General features: G+C 44.0%; 2 protein-coding genes across 2 annotated transcripts; both read left to right on the top strand.

The window, feature by feature from the left end:
* Nucleotides 1–1,238: 1,238 nt before the first annotated feature.
* On the top strand, nt 1,239–12,395 carry LOC113020575 (uncharacterized). Its single transcript, XM_080288814.1, has 2 exons — nt 1,239–1,676; nt 1,806–12,395. The coding sequence occupies exon 2, from the start codon at nt 2,859–2,861 to the stop codon at nt 5,070–5,072; it is 2,214 nt and encodes a 737-aa protein (XP_080144940.1). The 5' UTR covers nt 1,239–1,676; nt 1,806–2,858; the 3' UTR covers nt 5,073–12,395.
* A 453-nt stretch (nt 12,396–12,848) lies between these two features.
* Nucleotides 12,849–20,442, top strand: LOC145420075 (uncharacterized). Its single transcript, XM_080288824.1, has 3 exons — nt 12,849–14,053; nt 17,461–17,601; nt 17,744–20,442. Exon 3 carries the CDS (start codon nt 17,789–17,791, stop codon nt 18,572–18,574), a length of 786 nt encoding a protein of 261 aa, XP_080144950.1. The 5' UTR covers nt 12,849–14,053; nt 17,461–17,601; nt 17,744–17,788; the 3' UTR covers nt 18,575–20,442.
* The last annotated feature ends 67 nt before the right edge of the window (nt 20,443–20,509 follow it).

Below are 20,509 nucleotides of genomic sequence, written 5' to 3'. Positions count from 1 at the left end.
GATGTTTTAAACCAGAAAAGGAAGAAGAGGGCTTAGAATTACAGGTAAGAACCTCAGTGGTATGTGATAAACTGTAAATGTAAAGCTTACAGGTCAGTCCTCATGTTTTTAAATCAGATTTTGAGTCTGTACATGGCACATTATGCTTTTGCATGTTGTGAAATGTGCTGCAAAACAAACTGAGGTAAACTAACTGGTTTACTGTGATGGATTTAAAGTGTGTGTGACTGGTGCGCAGTGGCTGTGGTGCTCACGGTCAGAGTTCAGTCACAAAGAGGGTAACAGAGATGAATTTAAAGTTAAGGTGATGGTGCTTAGATTCATTCACAGACTGAAACCTTCACACCAACTTTATCCTGTGTCTCTTAGTTTTAGACTAGTTGTTTAGTCTATTTTGATGTTTTAAACCATATCACAGGGTTTTTACTCCACCATTTACGGGGTTTTAACAAGCAAACAAAAGACAGATCGTGATGTTTGAAAATGTTTTGGAAATATTCTTTAAAGATTAGATGTAAAATACGCAGAGGATAAATTCAATTGGTTTATTAGTTTATTACATAAGTTGAAAAAAAGTTAAACAAGTAAATAAAGAAACAACATAAAAGAAAAGTAAACAAAACAAATCGGTAAATAAAGGAAAATGGTAATAAGAAGGGAAAAAAAAAGAAAAGAGAAAACCCCAACAATCCCCTCTGAGCAAGCACTAGGCGACAGTGGGGAAGAAAAACTGCCTTTAAACGGGCAGAAACTTCCGGCAGAACCAGGCTCACGAGGGGCAGTCAACTGCCGGGACTGGTTGGGGTGAAAAAAGATGAAGGAGAGAGGGAAGAAGTGTTAGGAGAGAAGGGGAGAGGAGAGGTGAAAATTAAGATGGAACAGAGGTGGAGGGAGACGAGGTGACGTCAGCAGTAGAAAAAATAGAAAAAGTAGAAAAAGCAGGAGTGTCCCTCCTCCAGAAGAAGCGGAAACGTTTTTTCTTCTTTTCCATGAGCTTTTCCACGACCACTTTTTTCTCTAGGATGAGGGTTCTCAACTGATCGGTTGTTTCTTCAACTTCCTTCTCAAGTTTCTGGCATCTTTGCTCCATTTCTTTTAATAGATTGCACTTGTCTGTATTTTGCTGTTGTTTTTCCTTGTGCATCTTTTCTAACTGCTCATTTCTTCTTGTGATTTCTTGAAGCTTACGCTGCAGGTCTTCATTTATTTTCTCTTGTTGCTGCTTTTGTGCAAGCATTTCAGCGTTTTGAAGAAAATATAATCTGATCAAACATTATTCAGCTTTAAATATTGTTCAGCTTTAAAGTTACTGTGCAACTGTGTAATAAAAATGTGCTCACAGCTTTAAAGTTACTGTGCAACTGTGTGCTCACGACTTTGGCCTTGAGAGCGATAAGAAGCGATCGCCTCATTCTGCAGGTGCAAGATATCTGCAAGCGAAGAGACTAGAACACCCAAGGCCGATTTCCTTTTATGGAGTTGTTTTTCTGCTAATGCGGCACTGTCCTCACAACCCCCTCCTGTAAGTTTTAGAGAATATATACCCATCCTCACAGCAAATATTGGGAATCTCTTGATGTGAGCTGTTTTTGAGAGGTTGTCTCTGTCTCAATAAAAGTTCACTGATTCCCCCATCTGCTGCAGGTGTCCGGTTGTCTTCATTCTCCGCCAGCCTGGTTAAGTCAATTCCTCCTTAACATCTAAAAGAACCTATTTAATGAAGGAAGACGGGTTCACTTTGTGTTTAATATTATTCTATTGCTGTTGTTGTTTTTTTTATATCCTTCAATTGGCGTCACGAACAGGATCCGCTCCAGGCCAAACTGGAACGGGGGGGAGGACATCAGCCGTGGTCTGAGTGAACGGAGTTTGGACAAAAGCTGTGTGCACACAAAAACAAGGTAAGCAGACCTTTTATTTCTGCTATATTGAACATTATAAAAATACTTAGTGTCCAAACTCCTAGTAATTCATAACCAAAATTGTCTGGCTTACTTAAGGCTTGCTGAGAATCAGACAAGTGAATAAGAGATAAGTGAATAAGAAATAAGTGAATAAGTGAATAAAGATAAGAGTGAACTGAGGTCTGACCACGGTTGCAGCCGACGGGTTGCTCTCCGGTGTCGGATAAATACCTCAGTGCAGGTCTGGGACCTTGAAAGGGTTTATTAGTAACGCCTTTCTAAACAAATTAAAAGGTTAAAGGCCTTGAGAATATTTTTTAGTAATATTCTCTAAACTACAGAAGGGTTAGGAAGGCCCAGAGGACTTTATTAGAAAAGATCCTCTAAAACTTAAAAGGAGAAGTACTGGTTGGAGTCCAAAGGAGGGGTCCCTTTGATCAATAGGAGAAAACGGATCTCTTCTTAAAACCCCGATGATTTTAGTGTTTTAAATGTTTTGATGTTCTGTTTGATATTGGACACACATAAATACACGCTGAATGCTTGCTGTGGAACACTGGGCAGGACAGTTTGGTTCTCCGTGTTCACAGATTACACAATTAAAGGAACTAGGTTCCTCTTTTGGTTAAAATAATACACCACACATAGAATTTTTTTACACATTTATTACATACATAAGGAGGGTAATGAGTGACTGCAGGTAATGTATGAAGTGTGAATGAGACGTGTGAACAAGGTGACAACCAACTAGCACCCCTATCAGGAAGCTCTAGGCAAGGTTACCCGCCAGACTCCGGTTTGGTAGAAGCTTGGTAACACCTGAAGGGATATTTCAGTGCTGACTCACCTTTAAAGCAGCGCCCCAGCTGATTAGTGCCTAACAGAGGCAGAAACCCAGCTGGCCCAAATTCTCCTTTAAAATCAATAAAAGAACACTCCTCCATTGACAGTAAAATGGATGGAGAATTAGATCGACAAACTAATGATGATGGTTGGGGTCCCGGTGTTATTCTTAGCACATTGGGAGAACAATTAACATGTGTTGAGACAGTCATCAACTCCACACACCAGCCTAAAGAAGCAAAAAAGCAGAAAGAGTCATTGAGGAAAACAGCTGAAAGGTTAATGAAAGAAAAGGGAAAGAATGAGGGGAGTAGTGGTAATTGGGGAATAATTTGGCAGAATAAGGCTATGCAGGCAAAAGAGAAAGAGGAAGAAGCCAACTCAGCAGCAGCAGGTGCAGGTGTGATAAGCGGGGTGAGACACAGAAAGGAAGCAGATAAGCACGCAGGCCGCAAAGCTAAATTTAATCACTGGGTGTGTTTATGGGAAACTGCAAAACCACACATGAAGAAAAATAGGTCTCAGCCACCTCCCTATTCTGCCTCAGTCCAGACTCCTCCCTCGGCAGGCATATATCCGGTACTTAATATCTCTGGTGGAATAATGACTATTGGAGAAGAACCGCCCGTAGCTCCAACTCCCATAGATACCAAGCATTTTTGCCCAGGAAGCTCCTCTCTGTCGGCGACACCCTCAGCTAGTAGTAGAGCCCCCTCTTCCATCTCCCATTGTTCTGGAACCGGATCTGAGGGCCTAACTGACCCATTTGCGAGCGCACCATTTGCGGTTCGAATGAACAGACAGGAACCCACTGAACAACAATTAACTGATCTAGAAGCAGCATTACGCAGCTGCTTAAATGAACGTAGGTCAGTGGTCCAGGTGAATAATCGTGTTGCGTCAGCCCCTCTTTCCCGGTCCAACCCATTTGCCAGCACTCCCGTCGCTGTTAAAGGAGATCTGACCGCTACTGCAAAAACTGAGCCTGGCACTTCACCAAATGTCACAGTTAACATGTCTTTGGTGGGCCGTCAGGATCCGGAAACACAGATGAGTTTAGCCCACGTTTTTGCTGACACTGCTACCCCACCAGGCGGGGGAAAAACTGAGGATACTGATGATGAACTCAGTGACCTTAACAATACACCCCCCTCTACCCCTCACAGTTTAGGATATCAGACTAGATCTAAGGGCCCTGTGCCTCAGCCTCCAGGCATGTTTCCCCTGGTCCAGACTAAAGCGCAACGTAGACCAGTGTATCAACCTTATTCATTCGGAGATGTCCAGGCCCTAGTGGACAAACTCCCTGACATAATGGAGGGAGGGAATGCCTGGTTAGCTGGTTTGGATAAATACACAGCTGGACAGGACCTCGCACTGGGAGATTTTAGAGCTATTATAACTAGGTGCACATCCCGATCTCAGGCAGCGGATCTGGAACAAAATGCGGGTACTACCACGCATGAGAACGAGGTGCCACTAATGCAGGCCTTGAGGTTTATTGGACCGGCCCTGCGCAAACAATTCCCACCCAAAAATCAAGGCACCTTACAGAAATTTAAATGGGAGGAAAAGCAAAATCCCACCCATTATCTAAATCAGGCTGTTGAAGACTGGGTGAACCATACAGGTCATCACCCCAGTAGGACTTGTTCACAGAGCATGTGGTTTAGAAGGGCGGTGCTGAGGGGCATTCCGGAGTCAGTAAGCCAGAAAATGGAGGATAATCCTGATTTGCAGGACTGTGACTTTGCAATCTGGAAGAAACATTTGATTTTTAATCTTAACAAAGTGCAGATTAAGTCTGATGATAAAGCGGAGAGCGTCGAAGATTTACAGTTGCAACTGTTGAAGGTTCAGCTGCAGAAAGCGAAAAACGACCTGGGTGGAAAAGGTGACAAGCCTAAAAAGCAGCTTGTGGCCGCTGCGGCTCCCCCTCCTGGTCCAGTTGCCCCTGATTTGTATCCGAACCCGTGGCCAGCTGATCCACAGCCCCCCCAGTATGGTGCTTATCACTCACCGGCCCCTTATGGGCAGAGAGGTTCCCCATTTGGAGGAAACAGAGGTGGTTTCAGGGGAAGAGGTCAGATGGGAGGTGGTAGGGGAGGCCAGATGTATGTTTGTTTCCGGTGTGGACAACCTGGACACTGGGCTAAAGCGTGCCCTTTGAACCCGGCTGCTGGAAGAGGCAGGGGAGCCCGTGGTGGGCCCTATCAGCATCCTGGCCACAGAGGTGGACCTCGTGGTGCTTTAGTTGAAGTGCCCCCGGCCCCACAGATGCCTGTGATGGGGTGGGAGTACTACGAGGGTGGTCCCCAGCTATAGGACACCCCACAGACTGCCCAGGACAGTGAAGGGACAACGGCGGACCCTATGCTGTCCGTAACTGTAGATAAAAGAAGAAGCAGCTTTTTAGTGGACACTGGAGCTACGTACTCCACCATTAAGGATGTTGCTCGTGAAAGACTTACTGACAGAGTGACTACAGTGGTGGGCATATCTGGGGAACCTAAAACTCTGCCTTACACCGTGCCTCTCCCCACAACGGTTGGAGATCAGACTTTGTTACACAGCTATGTTTGTTCAAAACAGGCGCCTGTGAATTTACTGGGAAGAGACTTGTTGATTAAATTAGGAGCCACAATACTCTGCTCTTCACAAGGCCTAACTGTGACTCTCCCTACTGGTGTTGTGCTTCCCTGTTCTAATGGGCCAGAGGGAGGTGGTCAGTTTCTGCTGCAACCCTCCTCCTGTTTAGCGGACTCTGCTGACATCTACTGGGCATTATTGGAAGTTGAAACACCTGCTGAACCAGGAGTTTGGACTGCTTTTCAGCAATGGCGGCCGTGGCTCTCACTCCTGCATCCTTATGTCCCTCCCCCTGACCCACCTCATGTTACACTGTTTTATGACAGGCATGACACCACCTGGTACCAGCACATGTTCCAAGAGCAGTGTGAGGGGCGGGCTTGGTCTTTGAACATGTCATGCATTTTTGCGGCACCGGAGGGAGTGGCAGCAGCGGTTACTCTTACAACAGATCAATTACAGTGGTACATGATGTCTGATGAGGCAGCTCCCCATGTGTCACTGGCCTTACATCCTGGACACCAGGCTAAGGAGCTGGGTGGAATGGTTAAACGTTCCCTTGCGGCCACTGACTGGACACCTACAAAACTCCCACAGGTTTTGTTTTCTCCATCTACCAACACATACCAAATTTTAAATGATTGCTTTAATTCCTCAACACTGCAACATAGAGTGGTCAGCGGGTCACATGGCAGAGAACACACAGACCACTGTGATGCTGCGCCTTTACTCGACTCTCTTCCAGATTGTTTGTGGTCCCTTGGACCCACAGATGTAGGTTTAGTTGATGTGGAGCCAGTCTCTTTTCAACTGTCATCTGCTACCCCTTTGTGGCAGCCTCAGTACCCACACAAACCGGAGGCTGAGGCTGGGATTGCAGAAACAATTTCTGGTTTGGTCACTGCCGGTGTCCTGGAGCCCTCCTGCTCTAAGTGGAACACGCCCATCCTACCCGTTGAGAAAAAAGGCACGGGGAAGTTCAGAATGGCACATGATTTGAGAAGGATTAATGCCTTACTTGGCACTCCTACTTTGCCTGTGCCTAATCCTTATGTTGCCTTGACCAACCTCCCACCATCTCATGCCTGGTTCACCTGCATTGACTTGGCTAATGCCTTTTTCTGCCTCCCACTTCGTGAGTCACTGCGTGACATTTTCTCATTTACATTTAGAGGCCGACAATGGCGTTACACTCGCTTACCACAGGGATTTGCCCTCTCCCCAGGTCTGTTTAATCAGTGTTTGAAAGAACTTTTACAAACCTGCCCACTACCATCTGACTGTATGTTAATACAATATGTGGATGACCTTTTGCTGTCTGCTCCCACGGCTGACATCTGTTTGGAGGCCACCAGAGTGGTACTTCAACACCTGGCCAACACAGGTTTTAAAGTGAGCAAAAACAAACTACAGATTGCAAGAAAACAGGTTTCTTTTCTAGGCCGCATGGTCTCACAGTCCGGTATTTCCTTGTCCCCAGAACACAGGAACTCCATTTTGCACCATCCAAAACCTCTAACTGTAAAAGACATGTTGTCATTTTTGGGCCTGACTGGTTACAGCAGGACCTATGTCCCAGACTATGTTGGCCTTACTTCCCCTTTGCGCGCTTTGGTAAATGAACAAGGCATGAGAAACCTCTCCGCTCCCCTCTCATGGACTACAGAAACAGAACAGGCGTTTATAAAGTTAAAACAACAGCTTTCTGTGGCCTCTGACCTTGCTGTGCCGGATTATGCTTTGCCTTTTCATCTTGATGTTTCTGGAACTGGAACCCATATTAATGGTATCCTGTTCCAGAAAAAAGGGGGAGAGAGAAAAGTGTTGACATATGTAAGCGTAATGCTTGACAACACTGAAAAACGCCACCCACCGTGCACACAACACGTTTCTGGACTTGCAAAAATCATTCAGAAAACAGCACACATAGTGATGAACCACCCACTAAAAATTTTGACATCACACAGTGTGGTGGCCTACGTCTCCTCACAGGCCTTCACACTCACTTCACTCAGGCAGAGACGCCTCAGTACCATTTTGGAAGCACCACACATCACCTACTCACATGAAGGCATAAACATGGCTGATCACATGGGATCGGGGGAACCACATATGTGTGAAGAGGTTGTGCAGGTACAGGAGAAAATCAGGCCAGATTTGCAGGCAGAACCTCTAATGGATGCAGAAAAAGATTGGTTCACAGATGGATGTTGTTTCAGAACTGAAAGTGGAATGTTGAAGGCTGCATGGGCAATAGTGGAACAGACAGACATGAGATGGAAAACAGTGAAGGCAGAGCAGTTGACAGGACAACAGTCTGCACAGAGAGCTGAACTGAGAGCGGTGATTGAAGCCTTAAGGATGGGAAAGGGACAGAAAGTGAATATATACAGTGATTCAGCTTATGCTGTGGGAGCAGTGCATGTGGAGCTCAAGCAGTGGCTAAGAGCTGGTTTTTTGACAGCCAGCGGAAAGCCTATTAAACATGAGATGGAAATGAGGGAATTAGCGGAAGCACTGTTGTTACCTGTTAAGGTGGCAGTGGTAAAATGCAAAGGACACAGTGCCGGATTGGATTTAGTGGCATTAGGTAACAAACAGGCCGACTTAGTAGCTAAGCAGACAGCTGGTTACTTACCCTCCCTGATTATGGTAATGGACCCAGAAGCCACACCCCCTCCAGAAAGACCACCCATACAACTAGGCCTAGCCACAATCAGAGAGTTACAGGACAAAGCCAGCCCCCAGGAAAAATCATTATGGGTAACAAGAGGGGCCACAAACACAGACGTCTGGCGTGGCCCAGATGGAAGGCCCATTCTACCGCCAGGGGTCAGACAGACAGCAATGGAAGAGGCACATGGAGTGGGGCATGTGGGACCTGCACAAATGATGAGAAATTTAGCCGTCTGGTGGCACCCTTATTTAAAAGACATGACAAAATACATGGTTAAAACCTGTAAGGAGTGCAACCAATTTGGAATCAAGCCCGCCTTCAAGCCAATAGCAGGGTACTTCCCCATCCCACTTTGCCTAGGGAAAGAAATAATCATTGATTACACAGACATGGTGGACAGAGTAGGTAGTTACAGGTACCTGCTGGTGGCTGTGGATGCATTTTCAGGTTGGCCAGAAGCCTGGCCGACAGCAAGTGAAAACAGTAGAACTGTGGTGAAGTGTCTGATTAATCATTATATACCACAGCATGGGTTTCCCGAGGTCATAAGGTCGGACAATGGTTCACATTTCAGGAACCACGATCTGCAGAGGGTTGAAGCCGCATTAGGTTTGAAACATAAGTTTGGCTCAGTTTACCACCCCCAGTCCCAGGGGAAAGTGGAAAGGATGAATCAAACTCTAAAAACTAAATTGGCTAAAATCTGTGCACAGACCAAATTAGATTGGGTTAAAGCATTGCCTCTTGCATTAATGTCCATAAGATGCTCAGTAAATCAAACCTCTGGTTACACTCCATTTGAGTTGGAGCATGGCAGGCCTTTTCCTGGCCCCTCCTCTCGCCTGTTAATGTCGGATGAAGCTGATTCAGACCTCGATCCGAGGACATATTATAACATGCTCCGCAGTTTTGTTGCCCAGTATTCCTCACAGGTCGCTGAAAGAAACCAGCAAGAGCTGAAAGAGGCGGCTACACCTGGAATGGACTACGTCCTCCTGAAAGTCACAAAGAGAAAGTGGGCTGAGCCTCGCTGGACAGGCCCTTACCGCATAACAGAGCGGACCTCCCACGCTGTCAGGCTCGAAGGTAAAGGTGACACCTGGTTTCATTACACACAGTGCGCTGCTGCCACCGAACCAGGAAGAACCTTGAGAGAGGTGCAGAAGGACCTGTCAGAAGGGGCTGCAACAGCATCACCAACCACTTGAGGGAGCCAAAGCTCAACCTACAAGCCGGCTGGTTACAAAAGGGGGTGTTCTTCACACTGAACTAAACATTTTTATTTTTTTATTTTTAACATCTTTTATGACTTTGCTTTTATATTGGCTTGAGTTTTTAAGATTTACATTTTACATTGCAATAGTTTTAACCGCTGAAAGCTCATTTAAAGTTGTGTCACTGATACTTTTTGTTGCTCTTTAACTCCTAGAACACGCCCTTGGCGAGGTGGGGGGAACTGGACCACCTTTCTCTGCCCCATCATCCTCTATTGGACGACATCCAAGCTAAGTAAACATGTCTTGGCCCTTTCCCCCTGAAATGACAGGCAGGCAAAGATGTTGCGTCTTTGTTTCCTTCCTGGCCCTGGGTCTCATTCCCATTGGCATAATCCTGATCTGTGAAGGGCCCCCGACACTTCTGACACCTTCAAGTTCAAAAGCTTCGCCCCTTTCTGAAAGTTCCAATCTGACAAATGTAGCCCCTAGGGTCTTGCCCACCACTTCCTCTCCAGTTTTGCCCACGCCCGATCCAGTTAGAAAGAAACGAGACACGGTTACCTCCTGTACCCCAAGCACGACTAGAATGATTACTCTTTGTGTCCCCAACAATAAAAGTTGGGTAGTTGAAATAGATTTCGCTAGCTTCCCAGTCACTCCCGTCACCAAAGACCAAGGGGGGGATCTTTTTAACCTGGCAGTACATCTCTCCTCCTCAGTGTGGTATATAACCCTGGGAGGTTGGCATCAGTGGAAGTGGTCCAGTTTAGTGTCAGAAACGGACCTGGATTGGTCAAAGTACTCTAGGGGTCAGGCTTTGCACTGGAGAAACCAAAATATGCTCAGAATAGCAAAAAAACCGGATCTTTCAGGCTTAATTTTTACCCTAAAGGATCTGGCCTTGACCTCCTGTCAACAATTTATAATTGCCCCTTGGACTGATCGCACCGCCCTGTATTGGCAAATGGAAATATGCCCTAGCGTTGCTGCAGTTCCAAGCTCTGTAGTTAAAGATGATAATCCCACCTTTAATGGCCCTCCGGTGACATATACAAACGGGGGGAGAAATGGCCGAATACGCATTGTAGACACAAATAAAATGTCTAAAGATGACCTCTTCCAAATTCTAACCGGTATTTCTGGAGCAACAAACAACTGGTTACTACTAGCTGAACAAGCTGCTGACACGACGGCTTCCGACTGCATAGTATGTATGGGAGCCCGCCCCACTTTACGAGTTGTACCGGCGCCAGTCAATAGTGCATGCCTCCTGCATCTTATGAACAATACAAAACGAGGTCATTGCTCATATCTGGAAAATCACTTTCCTAAAACTCAACGCTCAGTCTCTAATAAACCACCTTTCTTTTCTTCAGATGTAGCTGTGAACAATTTCACTTGTATTAACCTGACTGGCAATGCAGTAAAACTAGGTAGCTTGAACTCTTCTTGGTGCACTGAGATGACTGTTATGAAACCAAACTTCCGACCTACGGCTAGGGCTGATTTGTGGTGGTGGTGTGGCAATAACAAGTTATATGATGGTTTCCCTCGGGATGCGTCAGGTCTTTGCGCTCTCATAACTCTTATTTTACCTGTTTTAGTCACTCCAGTGGATCTCTCTATAGAAGTACACGAAGTTAGCCTCCCATCCTCCTCTGAACGCCGCTCTAAACGTTCTCTAATCCCAGGTTCAGCTCATAATCCAACCTATATTGATGCTGTAGGTATACCCCGTGGGGTCCCCGATGAATATAAACTGCGAGACCAGGTTAAAGCAGGATGGGCCTCGATACTTTGGATGGTTGAAATAAATGCGAATGTAGACAGAATTAACTACATTCACTTTAATGTGCAACTGTTGGCTAATTACACTCGAGATGGTTTTGAAGCTGTGCATGCACAGTTATCTGCCACTTCCCTAATGGCTTTCCAAAACAGGGTCGCAACGGATTTTCTCCTCGCAGAAAAAGGCGGAGTCTGCAGCCTTTTTGGTCAGGAGTGCTGTACCTATATCCCCAATAACACAGCTCCTGATGGTTCCCTCACTAAAGCTATTACTGGTCTCACAGCTCTTACTGTTAAAATGAAGGAACACTCGGGCGTTGATACTGCCATGTGGGACTCTTGGCTTAACATGTTTGGCAAATATAAGGCCCTTGTAGCTTCCATCCTAGTTTCCATCTCAGTTTTTGTTGCTATCCTAGTCACCTGCGGTTGCTGTTGTATTCCATGCATTCGATCCCTCTTCCAGAGACTGATTGTTACAGCTTTCACTCCTGAGGATAAGGATCTCGCCCGGCAGATGCCTTTATTGGCTAGTCAACTTCCCACCTCCTCGCCAACGGATGATGAAAACTCTGATCGTGAGGGTGACGAACATTATCGTCTTTCTCTTGTTTAAATGCTTCTAGAATGGTTGTTTCTCTGTGGTGTTTTGTATTAGGTTTGTTATTAATTGTTTCCCTCACCCAATTCCTATTGAAGGATATATCTGGTTGAACTGTGTCTGGTCGGGTTGTGAGGGTTAAGCGATGTTCTCAGGGTCTCCGGACTTAAGCCTGAGCGAATATGTACTCCCACAAATGGATATGAATTGTTTTATTCCACACCCATTCCTCACATTTTACCATATTCACTTTTGAATGTCCTTAGCAGTTACCGTTCTGAGTTTATTTTACAGTTGATTTATTCTTTCACATTTTCACGTTTATATCTCTCATTATTATAGTATACTCTGTACTCTCCACATTTTTATCATTACTTATGCTTTTTGGTTGCTGAGTTACAGGAACTGTTAATTTTGTGTCACTACCCTGGTTGCACTAACTCGTTGTATCCGTGTGTGCAGGACAGCTGTTACTGCTTTCATCGGGAACCGAGACTGCTTGCAGCCGACCCCTGGGCAGGGTGGTGCCTGGACTCTTTTCTCCTCATCTGCAATGACAGATAAATACAAATGATAAGACCCGAGGAGTTTTTCGAGCCAGGCTTCGACACGTCTCTGTGTTCCTTTGAATGTTACTTATTTTTGTGTGTTGACCCATTTAAGATGGGTCAAAAGGGGGATTTGAAGAAAATATAATCTGATCAAACATTATTCAGCTTTAAATATTGTTCAGCTTTAAAGTTACTGTGCAACTGTGTAATAAAAATGTGCTCACAGCTTTAAAGTTACTGTGCAACTGTGTGCTCACGACTTTGGCCTTGAGAGCGATAAGAAGCGATCGCCTCATTCTGCAGGTGCAAGATATCTGCAAGCGAAGAGACTAGAACACCCAAGGCCGATTTCCTTTTATGGAGTTGTTTTTCTGCTAATGCGGCACTGTCCTCACAACCCCCTCCTGTAAGTTTTAGAGAATATATACCCATCCTCACAGCAAATATTGGGAATCTCTTGATGTGAGCTGTTTTTGAGAGGTTGTCTCTGTCTCAATAAAAGTTCACTGATTCCCCCATCTGCTGCAGGTGTCCGGTTGTCTTCATTCTCCGCCAGCCTGGTTAAGTCAATTCCTCCTTAACATCTAAAAGAACCTATTTAATGAAGGAAGACGGGTTCACTTTGTGTTTAATATTATTCTATTGCTGTTGTTGTTTTTTTTATATCCTTCAGTTTTCACACTTCAAGTTGTCTGAGTCCTGGAGAATACGTTTTTTTTCTTCTTCCTGTTGCTCTTTCTCTTGAAGAAGCTCTTTTTTTTTGCACTCTGTTTCATCCAGCCTGACTTTCAGCACTTCGTATTTTTTCTTTATGCCTTTGAGTTGGTCCTGCATTTGTGTGACCCCTTCCTTTTTCTGTCCGAGGATTTGTGCAGTTTGTTCCATAGCTTCATCAAGCGTTCCTTGGAGCGCCTGATTCTTTTGCTCCATGTTTTGGAGATCCCTTTGCATCTCCCCTATAGTAGCATTCGCGCGTTGAAGCTGGGCAGACGTTTCTTTTAATTCAGCACTCTTTGTCTTGTTTTCCTTCATCAGGAACAAAATCTTCTGTCGTGCTTCACCAAACTTTCCTTCCCAGGCCTCACTAATAATTTTTGTGTAAGGCTGGCGTTGCTGTTGTTTTTCCAGCTCTTGATTTCGTGCTTCCAATTGTCTGCACTTCTCCTCCAGTTGAAGCTTCTCTTCTTCAATTTGTTTAATTTTTGCATGTAGGTCGGAGTTTTCCTGTAATGTCCTTTGGACTGATGAGGCACCAATGGATCGTGTCATATCAGGCTTCCCTCTTGAAGTGAGTGGCTGGCCAGACCTCGAAGGAGAGGCAGCAAGATTGTTTATTCTTTGTTGGCATTTTCGTGGATACATTTTTAATCCTGTGCACAGTGACTCTGAAGAGGTTTACAAATACTTTCAAATATAGCTCTGGTCGAACGTTTGAAGGCTGCGAACAAACTGACTAAAACTTGCTGCTCCTGACCCCTATTTATAGAAAAGGCTCAAAGGCATGTGCTTGTGACATCATCACATGTCCTTGTGACATCATCACATGTCCTTGTGACATCATCACTCTTCATGAATCAGATTGTCACATGACATTTTAGAATGCGCCCCCTGCCGCCATCACAGTAGGCCAGACAAAGGATACAGCTTCAGCTATGGTGGTACGTGTGTAGTCGGTTGCAATGTTAGATCTCACGATCGTGAAGGCAAGAAACTGGATTAATCTTTTAATCGTTTTCCATCCTGGCGGCAACGTGAGGGATCCCATGTATCCGATATCACCAAACAAAGACGCCAGGCATGGATTGCAGCGGTGAGACGAGCGGATATCGAGTTCCGTGCAATCCCCAGCTTTTTGTTGGTTTGCTCGCGGCATTTTCTCTCCGGTGAGTTCTAAAGTAATTCATATCACTATCCGATTGTTGAGTCTGACTTCACTAGCCGTGTCTGGGCCTAAACTCTGCTGCAGGTCCATATATCAAATGATCACTGTGGCATTACTGAGAGTTAAAACACTGTCTTAAGTCTTTCATCTTTAATAAAATTATCAGCGTTCTGCTCTACCAGGTGTAACAACTGAGTTAAACATCCAGGCATCCATGACAATGGAATTTATGACATATGAGTTAGAAGTTAGCAGCAAGTTAGCTCGCTAGCTTCTATCTAAATACAATATAGCATGTCCTGACTGCGGGGTTTTGGAAACAAATTAAAACGTACAGCTTTCTTATCACTTCCAACATAAATGAAGACAGAAAACTAAACAGCAGTGACAGTGGCTGCAAATTTTACCAGGGTTTTAGTCAAATGCCCCCCTGTGATTTTACCTGCACCCTGCGATTTGATTTTTAGTTATTTTAACAGCAAACTGAAGAAAAGCCTTGACTCCGTTGCTCCACTCACCACCAAAAAGATTAACGTAAAACATGCATCACCCTGGAGAAACGAAGAAGTCAAAAAACTCAAAAGAAATTGCAGGGCAGCAGAAAGGAGATGGAGGAAAAATAAAAATAATATCAACCATCAAATATTTTCCGAGCAATTTAAAATGTACAATAATACATTAAGGAAGTCAAGAAATTCATACTTCGCCAAAATAATCAGTATTAACAAAAATAATCCCAAGGTCCTCTTTTCCACCATAGATCATTTATTTAACCCTGATTTTAACAGCTCCCAAAGAACCCCCACAGACTCGCTCTGTGAGCAGTTTGCAGACCACTTCAGGGGAAAGATCAGCGCCATCAGATCTGATATTTTATCTAATCGCGATATGATTGTAAACACATCTGAGGGCTCGATTGTACCTGAGGAGACACTGGACAGCTTTGTCCTGGTTAATGCTGAGAACTTTCAGAAGGTTTTCTCCACAGTGAGACCCACCACATGTCTTTTAGATCCAATCCCCTCTTCACTCTTTAAAACACTTTATGGATTTTTTGAGGCTGAGCTTTTATACATGATGAATTGCTCTCTTCAGTTGGGTGTCTTCCCTGCTGCCTTTAAAACGGCGGTGGTGAGGCCCCTTCTGAAGAAGAGCAATTTGGATTGTAATGATTTTAATAACTACAGACCTGTATCCAACTTACCATTTTTAAGTAAAGTCTTAGAAAAACTTGTTTTTACTCAGATTACTGATTTTCTCAATGATAGACAGATCCTGGAGATATTCCAGTCTGGATTTAGGGTGAACCACAGCACAGAGACGGCTCTCCTAAAGGTTTTAAATGATCTTAGATGTAACTGGGACGCCCAAAAGCTCTCGGTCCTGGTGCTGCTGGATCTAAGCGCAGCCTTTGATACAGTAGACCACGCTATTCTTTTAAACAGACTAAAACACATGGTGGGCCTCTCTGGTGCTGTACACAACTGGTTCACTTCCTATCTCTCTGACAGATCTTTTATGGTGAGTATGGATACATGCTCCTCTAAGATCCATAAAATGACATGTGGTGTGCCTCAAGGGTCGGTTCTAGGCCCTGTACTTTTTAATTTGTATATGTTGCCTCTCGGCAGTGTCATCAGGAGGCATGGAGTGAACTTCCACAGTTACGCTGATGACACGCAGCTGTACATCTCCGTGTCTCCTGATGACACCAGACCAATGGATGCCCTTTTTAACTGTATCTTGGATATAAGATCTTGGATGGCAGAAAACTTTTTACAGCTTAACCAGGACAAAACTGAAGTTTTAATTGTCGGTCCTGAAGCTCAGAGAGAGAAACTCTTGTCTAAATTAGAGGCATTTTCACTATGTCCTTCGCTACAAGTGAAAAACCTGGGTGTTATTTTTGACTCTGAGCTTGGTTTTATCCCACATGTTAAACATGTAACCAAAATTGGATTTTATCATCTAAAAAATATAGCCAGAGTCCGCCCTATTCTCTCTCGGGCCAACACGGAGATGCTGATGCATGCTTTTATTGCCAGTCGCATTGATTACTGTAATGCCCTGCTCTCTGGTCTTCCTAAGAAGAATATTTCAACTTTACAACTCTTGCAAAACTCGGCAGCTCGTGTGCTGACGAAGACCAGAGGGCGGGCCCACATTACACCGGTTTTAGAATCGCTGCATTGGCTCCCCGTGTGTTTCAGGATCGATTTTAAAGTTCTTTTATTGGTTTTTAAATGTCTTAATGGTCTTGGGCCTTCTTATCTCTCAGATCTGCTTTTACCATACGAACCCTCGCGGACCCTGAGGTCCTCTGGTACTGGCCTTTTGATTGTCCCTAAAGTCAGGACACATACTCACGGAGAGGCAGCTTTTCAGTGGTATGGTCCTCGTCTGTGGAACAGCCTGCCGGAGGAGCTCAGGGCCGCAGAGAACGTACATGTTTTTAAGAACAGGCTCAAGACCCACCTTTTTAATTTAGCTTTTACTTAGCGTTTATTTATTTTTTATGCTTATTTATTCTATCCTGTTATTCTATTATTAATTTAGGATTTACCTAATATTTTTTGATTTTATTCTTATTCATTTTTTAATCTTCTTACTCTATTTATATTTATATTTATATTGTATCCTGTTCTTATTTATTTTATCATTTTACCCTGTATATATCGTATTGCGTCATATCTCCAGTGTTTCCTCGGAGGGCGCTCTCTGCACCGGGGCTGTTATTGACCGTGGCTGCTGGTCTCTGGGGTCCTCTCAGCCTGGTTGGGGGGCTCCTTGGCCTCCCTCCGGCTGTGTGCCCAGCCCGGAGGCTGCGGTCTGTGACCGGCTCCCGGTGCAGACGGCTCTCTGTTATAATGTTTCCTCACTTGGCTCATGCGAGCCCAGCCCAATTTTTACTCTTTAAGTGTGCGCGTGTGTGTATGTGTGTGTGTGGGTGGGGGTGGGGGGATATATGTGTATTGAGAGTGTGGGGAGTGAGTTGGAGGGTGGGGTGGGCTGCTTTTAACTATGTAAAGCACTTTGTGCTACATTTTTTCTGTATGAAAAGTGCTTTATAAATAAAGCTTGATTGATTGATTTGTAGGGTTACTGAAGTTGGGCTAGCTGGTATATAATGATGTGCTACGTGACCGCTAGTAACACAGCTATGTTAGCACAATATAAACACGCTAACTTTTTTTCCACTCGATAAAAGTTAACGTGAGTGTTCTCGGTGGTCAGGAACAAATGTAATCGCATGGCAGGATGCTGTAAAAGGACCAAACCAAAAGGCTTTTAGTGGGTTTTTTTTTCAATGCGCTGCGGTCATAGATAATGAGATAAAACATGCTAATGTGTGATGCTGCAGAACCACGTCATGTCGACTGAGTAGCTTTTGATTTGGCATTATTGCAGGCAAACCAGCATATGAAATGGATGTAACAAATCCAGACTGGGCACCAACACTGCACATGGGGCACGACGACAAACCTGTGTCAGACTCGGACCGGCACGCAAGGCGTATGCAACGGAAGCGAAAAAGAGCACCCATTGCAGGTAAACACCCCCCTCTGAAAACATACTAAATTGCTCTTATGGTACACTAATCCGCACATAACTTAAAGATGAATCACACACCTGTCATTGGAATATTGGTGTACATTAACCTTAAGTCTATGCACTATTTTTTATCTTACAGGCTTGATGATCGATGAAGGTCTGACAGAAGAACAACAACCATGTCATGGAGGCAGTGGACAGCAGTTGTGTTGGACAAGTGGAGGTTGACGTACCAGCTGCAAATGTGGACAGTGGTGATGGGAGTGACAGCGTCACGGAAGCTGAAGGGCAGACGAAGGACTGTGTGTGCAGTCAACAGGGCAGAGCAGAAATAAACCGGCTGTTGGAGGAGAACAGACTGCTTCGAGCACAGTTGCAAAAGACAGAGCTGAATGAAACTTTCTTAAAGGACGATACCGAAAAAGTAAGATATTACACTGGACTATATTGTTATGCTGTCTTAATGTCCCTCTTCAACACTGTCAAAGATTTCCTGCCAATACCGAAGAAACTGACAGGTTTCCAAATGCTCTTACTCACACTAATGCGTCTGAGACTTGATCTTCCAGTCCAGCATCTTTGTCATCTATTCCATGTGTCGCACAAAACACTGTCTTCTGTCTTCACCGATACCATTGATGTTTTGTATGCCCACTTAGGAGCACTGGTGCACTGGCCTGAGAGGCACTGTCTGCAGGCGACAATGCCTCCACAGTTTACTGAAACTTTTGGAAAACGAGTAGCAATCATTGTTGACTGTTTTGAGATTCGAACAGAAAGACCATCTAATTTAAAGGCACGCGCACAAACATACTCTCATTACAAGGGTACACAGACCATAAAATACCTCATCGGGATTACACCCCATGGAGCTATTTCTTTCATTTCCAGGGGATGGGGGGTCGTGCATAGAGCAGGGCGATATGGCCAAAAATATTTATCACGATATATATTTGAAAATTTGCGATAACGATATAACCGACGATATAATTGATGCGAGACAAAATACAACTCCACAACATTACTAGCGCAAAAAGACAACCTTCCATTTATTTTCACTTAAACAAGAAGCTGGTTTTTATGTACATTAAAGCTTTATAAAAATGTAACAGTGCAAATGCAAATTCCTTGCTGAAAGTTTAACCAAAAGGCATTTCCAGTAGAAATGGGCTGACATATCCTGAGCATAACCATGTATAATATCCACTGAAGTTAAAAAGAGGTGCTTTGCAACATTAAACTGCAGTGTGCAGTACGCATTTTTCGGACCATAAGGTGCACGGGATTATAAGGCACATTAAGCGAAACAAAGCAGTCAGATAAATCAAACTTTATTAAACTCATTCTTCTTGCTTCCTCCACTTCTGTACCATTGATTCATTAATGTTGAATTCTCTGGCAGCTGCTCTATTCCCATGTTGTTGCAGTATATTAATGACTAACCTGGTATTGTGGATAGATTATCTCAGTTGTTCTCCTGACTGAAGTTTGGTCCGTTTACAGCATCCTGCCATGCGATTGCATTTGTCTCTAACCATGAAGAACCTTCACGTTAACTTTTATAAGTGGAAAAGTGTTAGTGTTCGTCCTCCAGCTTCACTGTTTATGTTATGCTAACATAGCTGTGTCGCTAGCGATCACGTAGCACATCATTATATACCAGCTAGCCCAACTTCAGTAACCCTACAAACGTCACTGCTGTTTAGTTTCCTGTCTTCATTTATGTTGGAAGTGATAGCAGAGCTGTACGTTTGATTTTTTTCAGAAATCTCTCAGTCAGAACATGCTATATCATGCTTAGGTAACTAGCGAAACTAGCGAGCTAACTTCCGCTAGCTTCCTGCTAACTTCTAACTCCATTAAATGTAATAACTTTTTGTTTTCATGGAAGTTAAACTTTATAGTTACACCTGGTAAAGCAGCAATGCTGATCGTTTTACTAAAGATGAAAGAATTTAGACAGTTTTTAACTCTCAGTGATGCTGCAGTGTTGTTTGACCTGAAGCATACGGAGTTTAGGACCCAGATTACTCCCAGATTTAAGAGCATCTTAGTCCGACAAATACGACAATAACGACGACCGCTTGCATGTTCTGCAAAAAAATGTGCTTTGTCGTGTATCTGACAGACAAACACCAAACCAGTTCCACATCACGGAAGTTGCACCATTTTTACAAACCAATTCTGGTTCATCTGTTTCACTCAACAATTGGCCATGTGCGTATGAAAACAAAGGCACTGCGCATGCGCGTTTTACTCCCATTCTATCGCGATATTTCATTTTCCTATCGTTGCCTAACATTATACCGGTATTACCGTGAATGGTATAATATGGCCCAGCCCTAGTCGTGCATCAGATAAACACATCATAGAGAGATGTGGCATTCTTCAAAAGCTGTTACCAGGGGACGTAGTATTGGCTGACAGAGGCTTTGACATCAGAGATGCTGTAGGAATGATGTGTGCGGAGGTCAAGATTCCAGCTTTCACAAAAGGCTACTGTCAACTTGATGCAAGGGACGTTGAACAAACGAGAGCAATTGCCCACCTGAGAATTCATGTTGAGCGAGTAATAGGTAGTTTGCGCAACAAGTTCAAAATGTTACACACAGTCTGATTACTCTTATCATGTGAGGCTGAAGACACAACACTTCTTGATAAGATCGTTAAGGTTTGCTGTGTTTTTGTTAATATGTGCCCCAGTGTTGTTGTCAAACCAGGGCCAAATGACACTTGCTCCTGTTGAGTATTCTTAAAGCTGTTCTTTTGGATGTACTGTACATTGTAAATAGTTGTACTTTGTGTGAAGTTGTTTTAATAAAACAAAAAAGAATAGTATATTTGTTTGTTTTTCTTTATTATAGATCTATTCACATGTACACAGCAATCACATAAAAATGAAATG

Source organism: Astatotilapia calliptera, chromosome 14 (genome assembly GCF_964374335.1).
Source record: "Astatotilapia calliptera chromosome 14, fAstCal68.1, whole genome shotgun sequence".
In the NCBI taxonomy this organism is placed as follows: domain Eukaryota; kingdom Metazoa; phylum Chordata; class Actinopteri; order Cichliformes; family Cichlidae; genus Astatotilapia; species Astatotilapia calliptera.
Note: the sequence above shows the minus strand (reverse complement) of the source record. Positions and strands in the feature narration are given on the sequence as shown.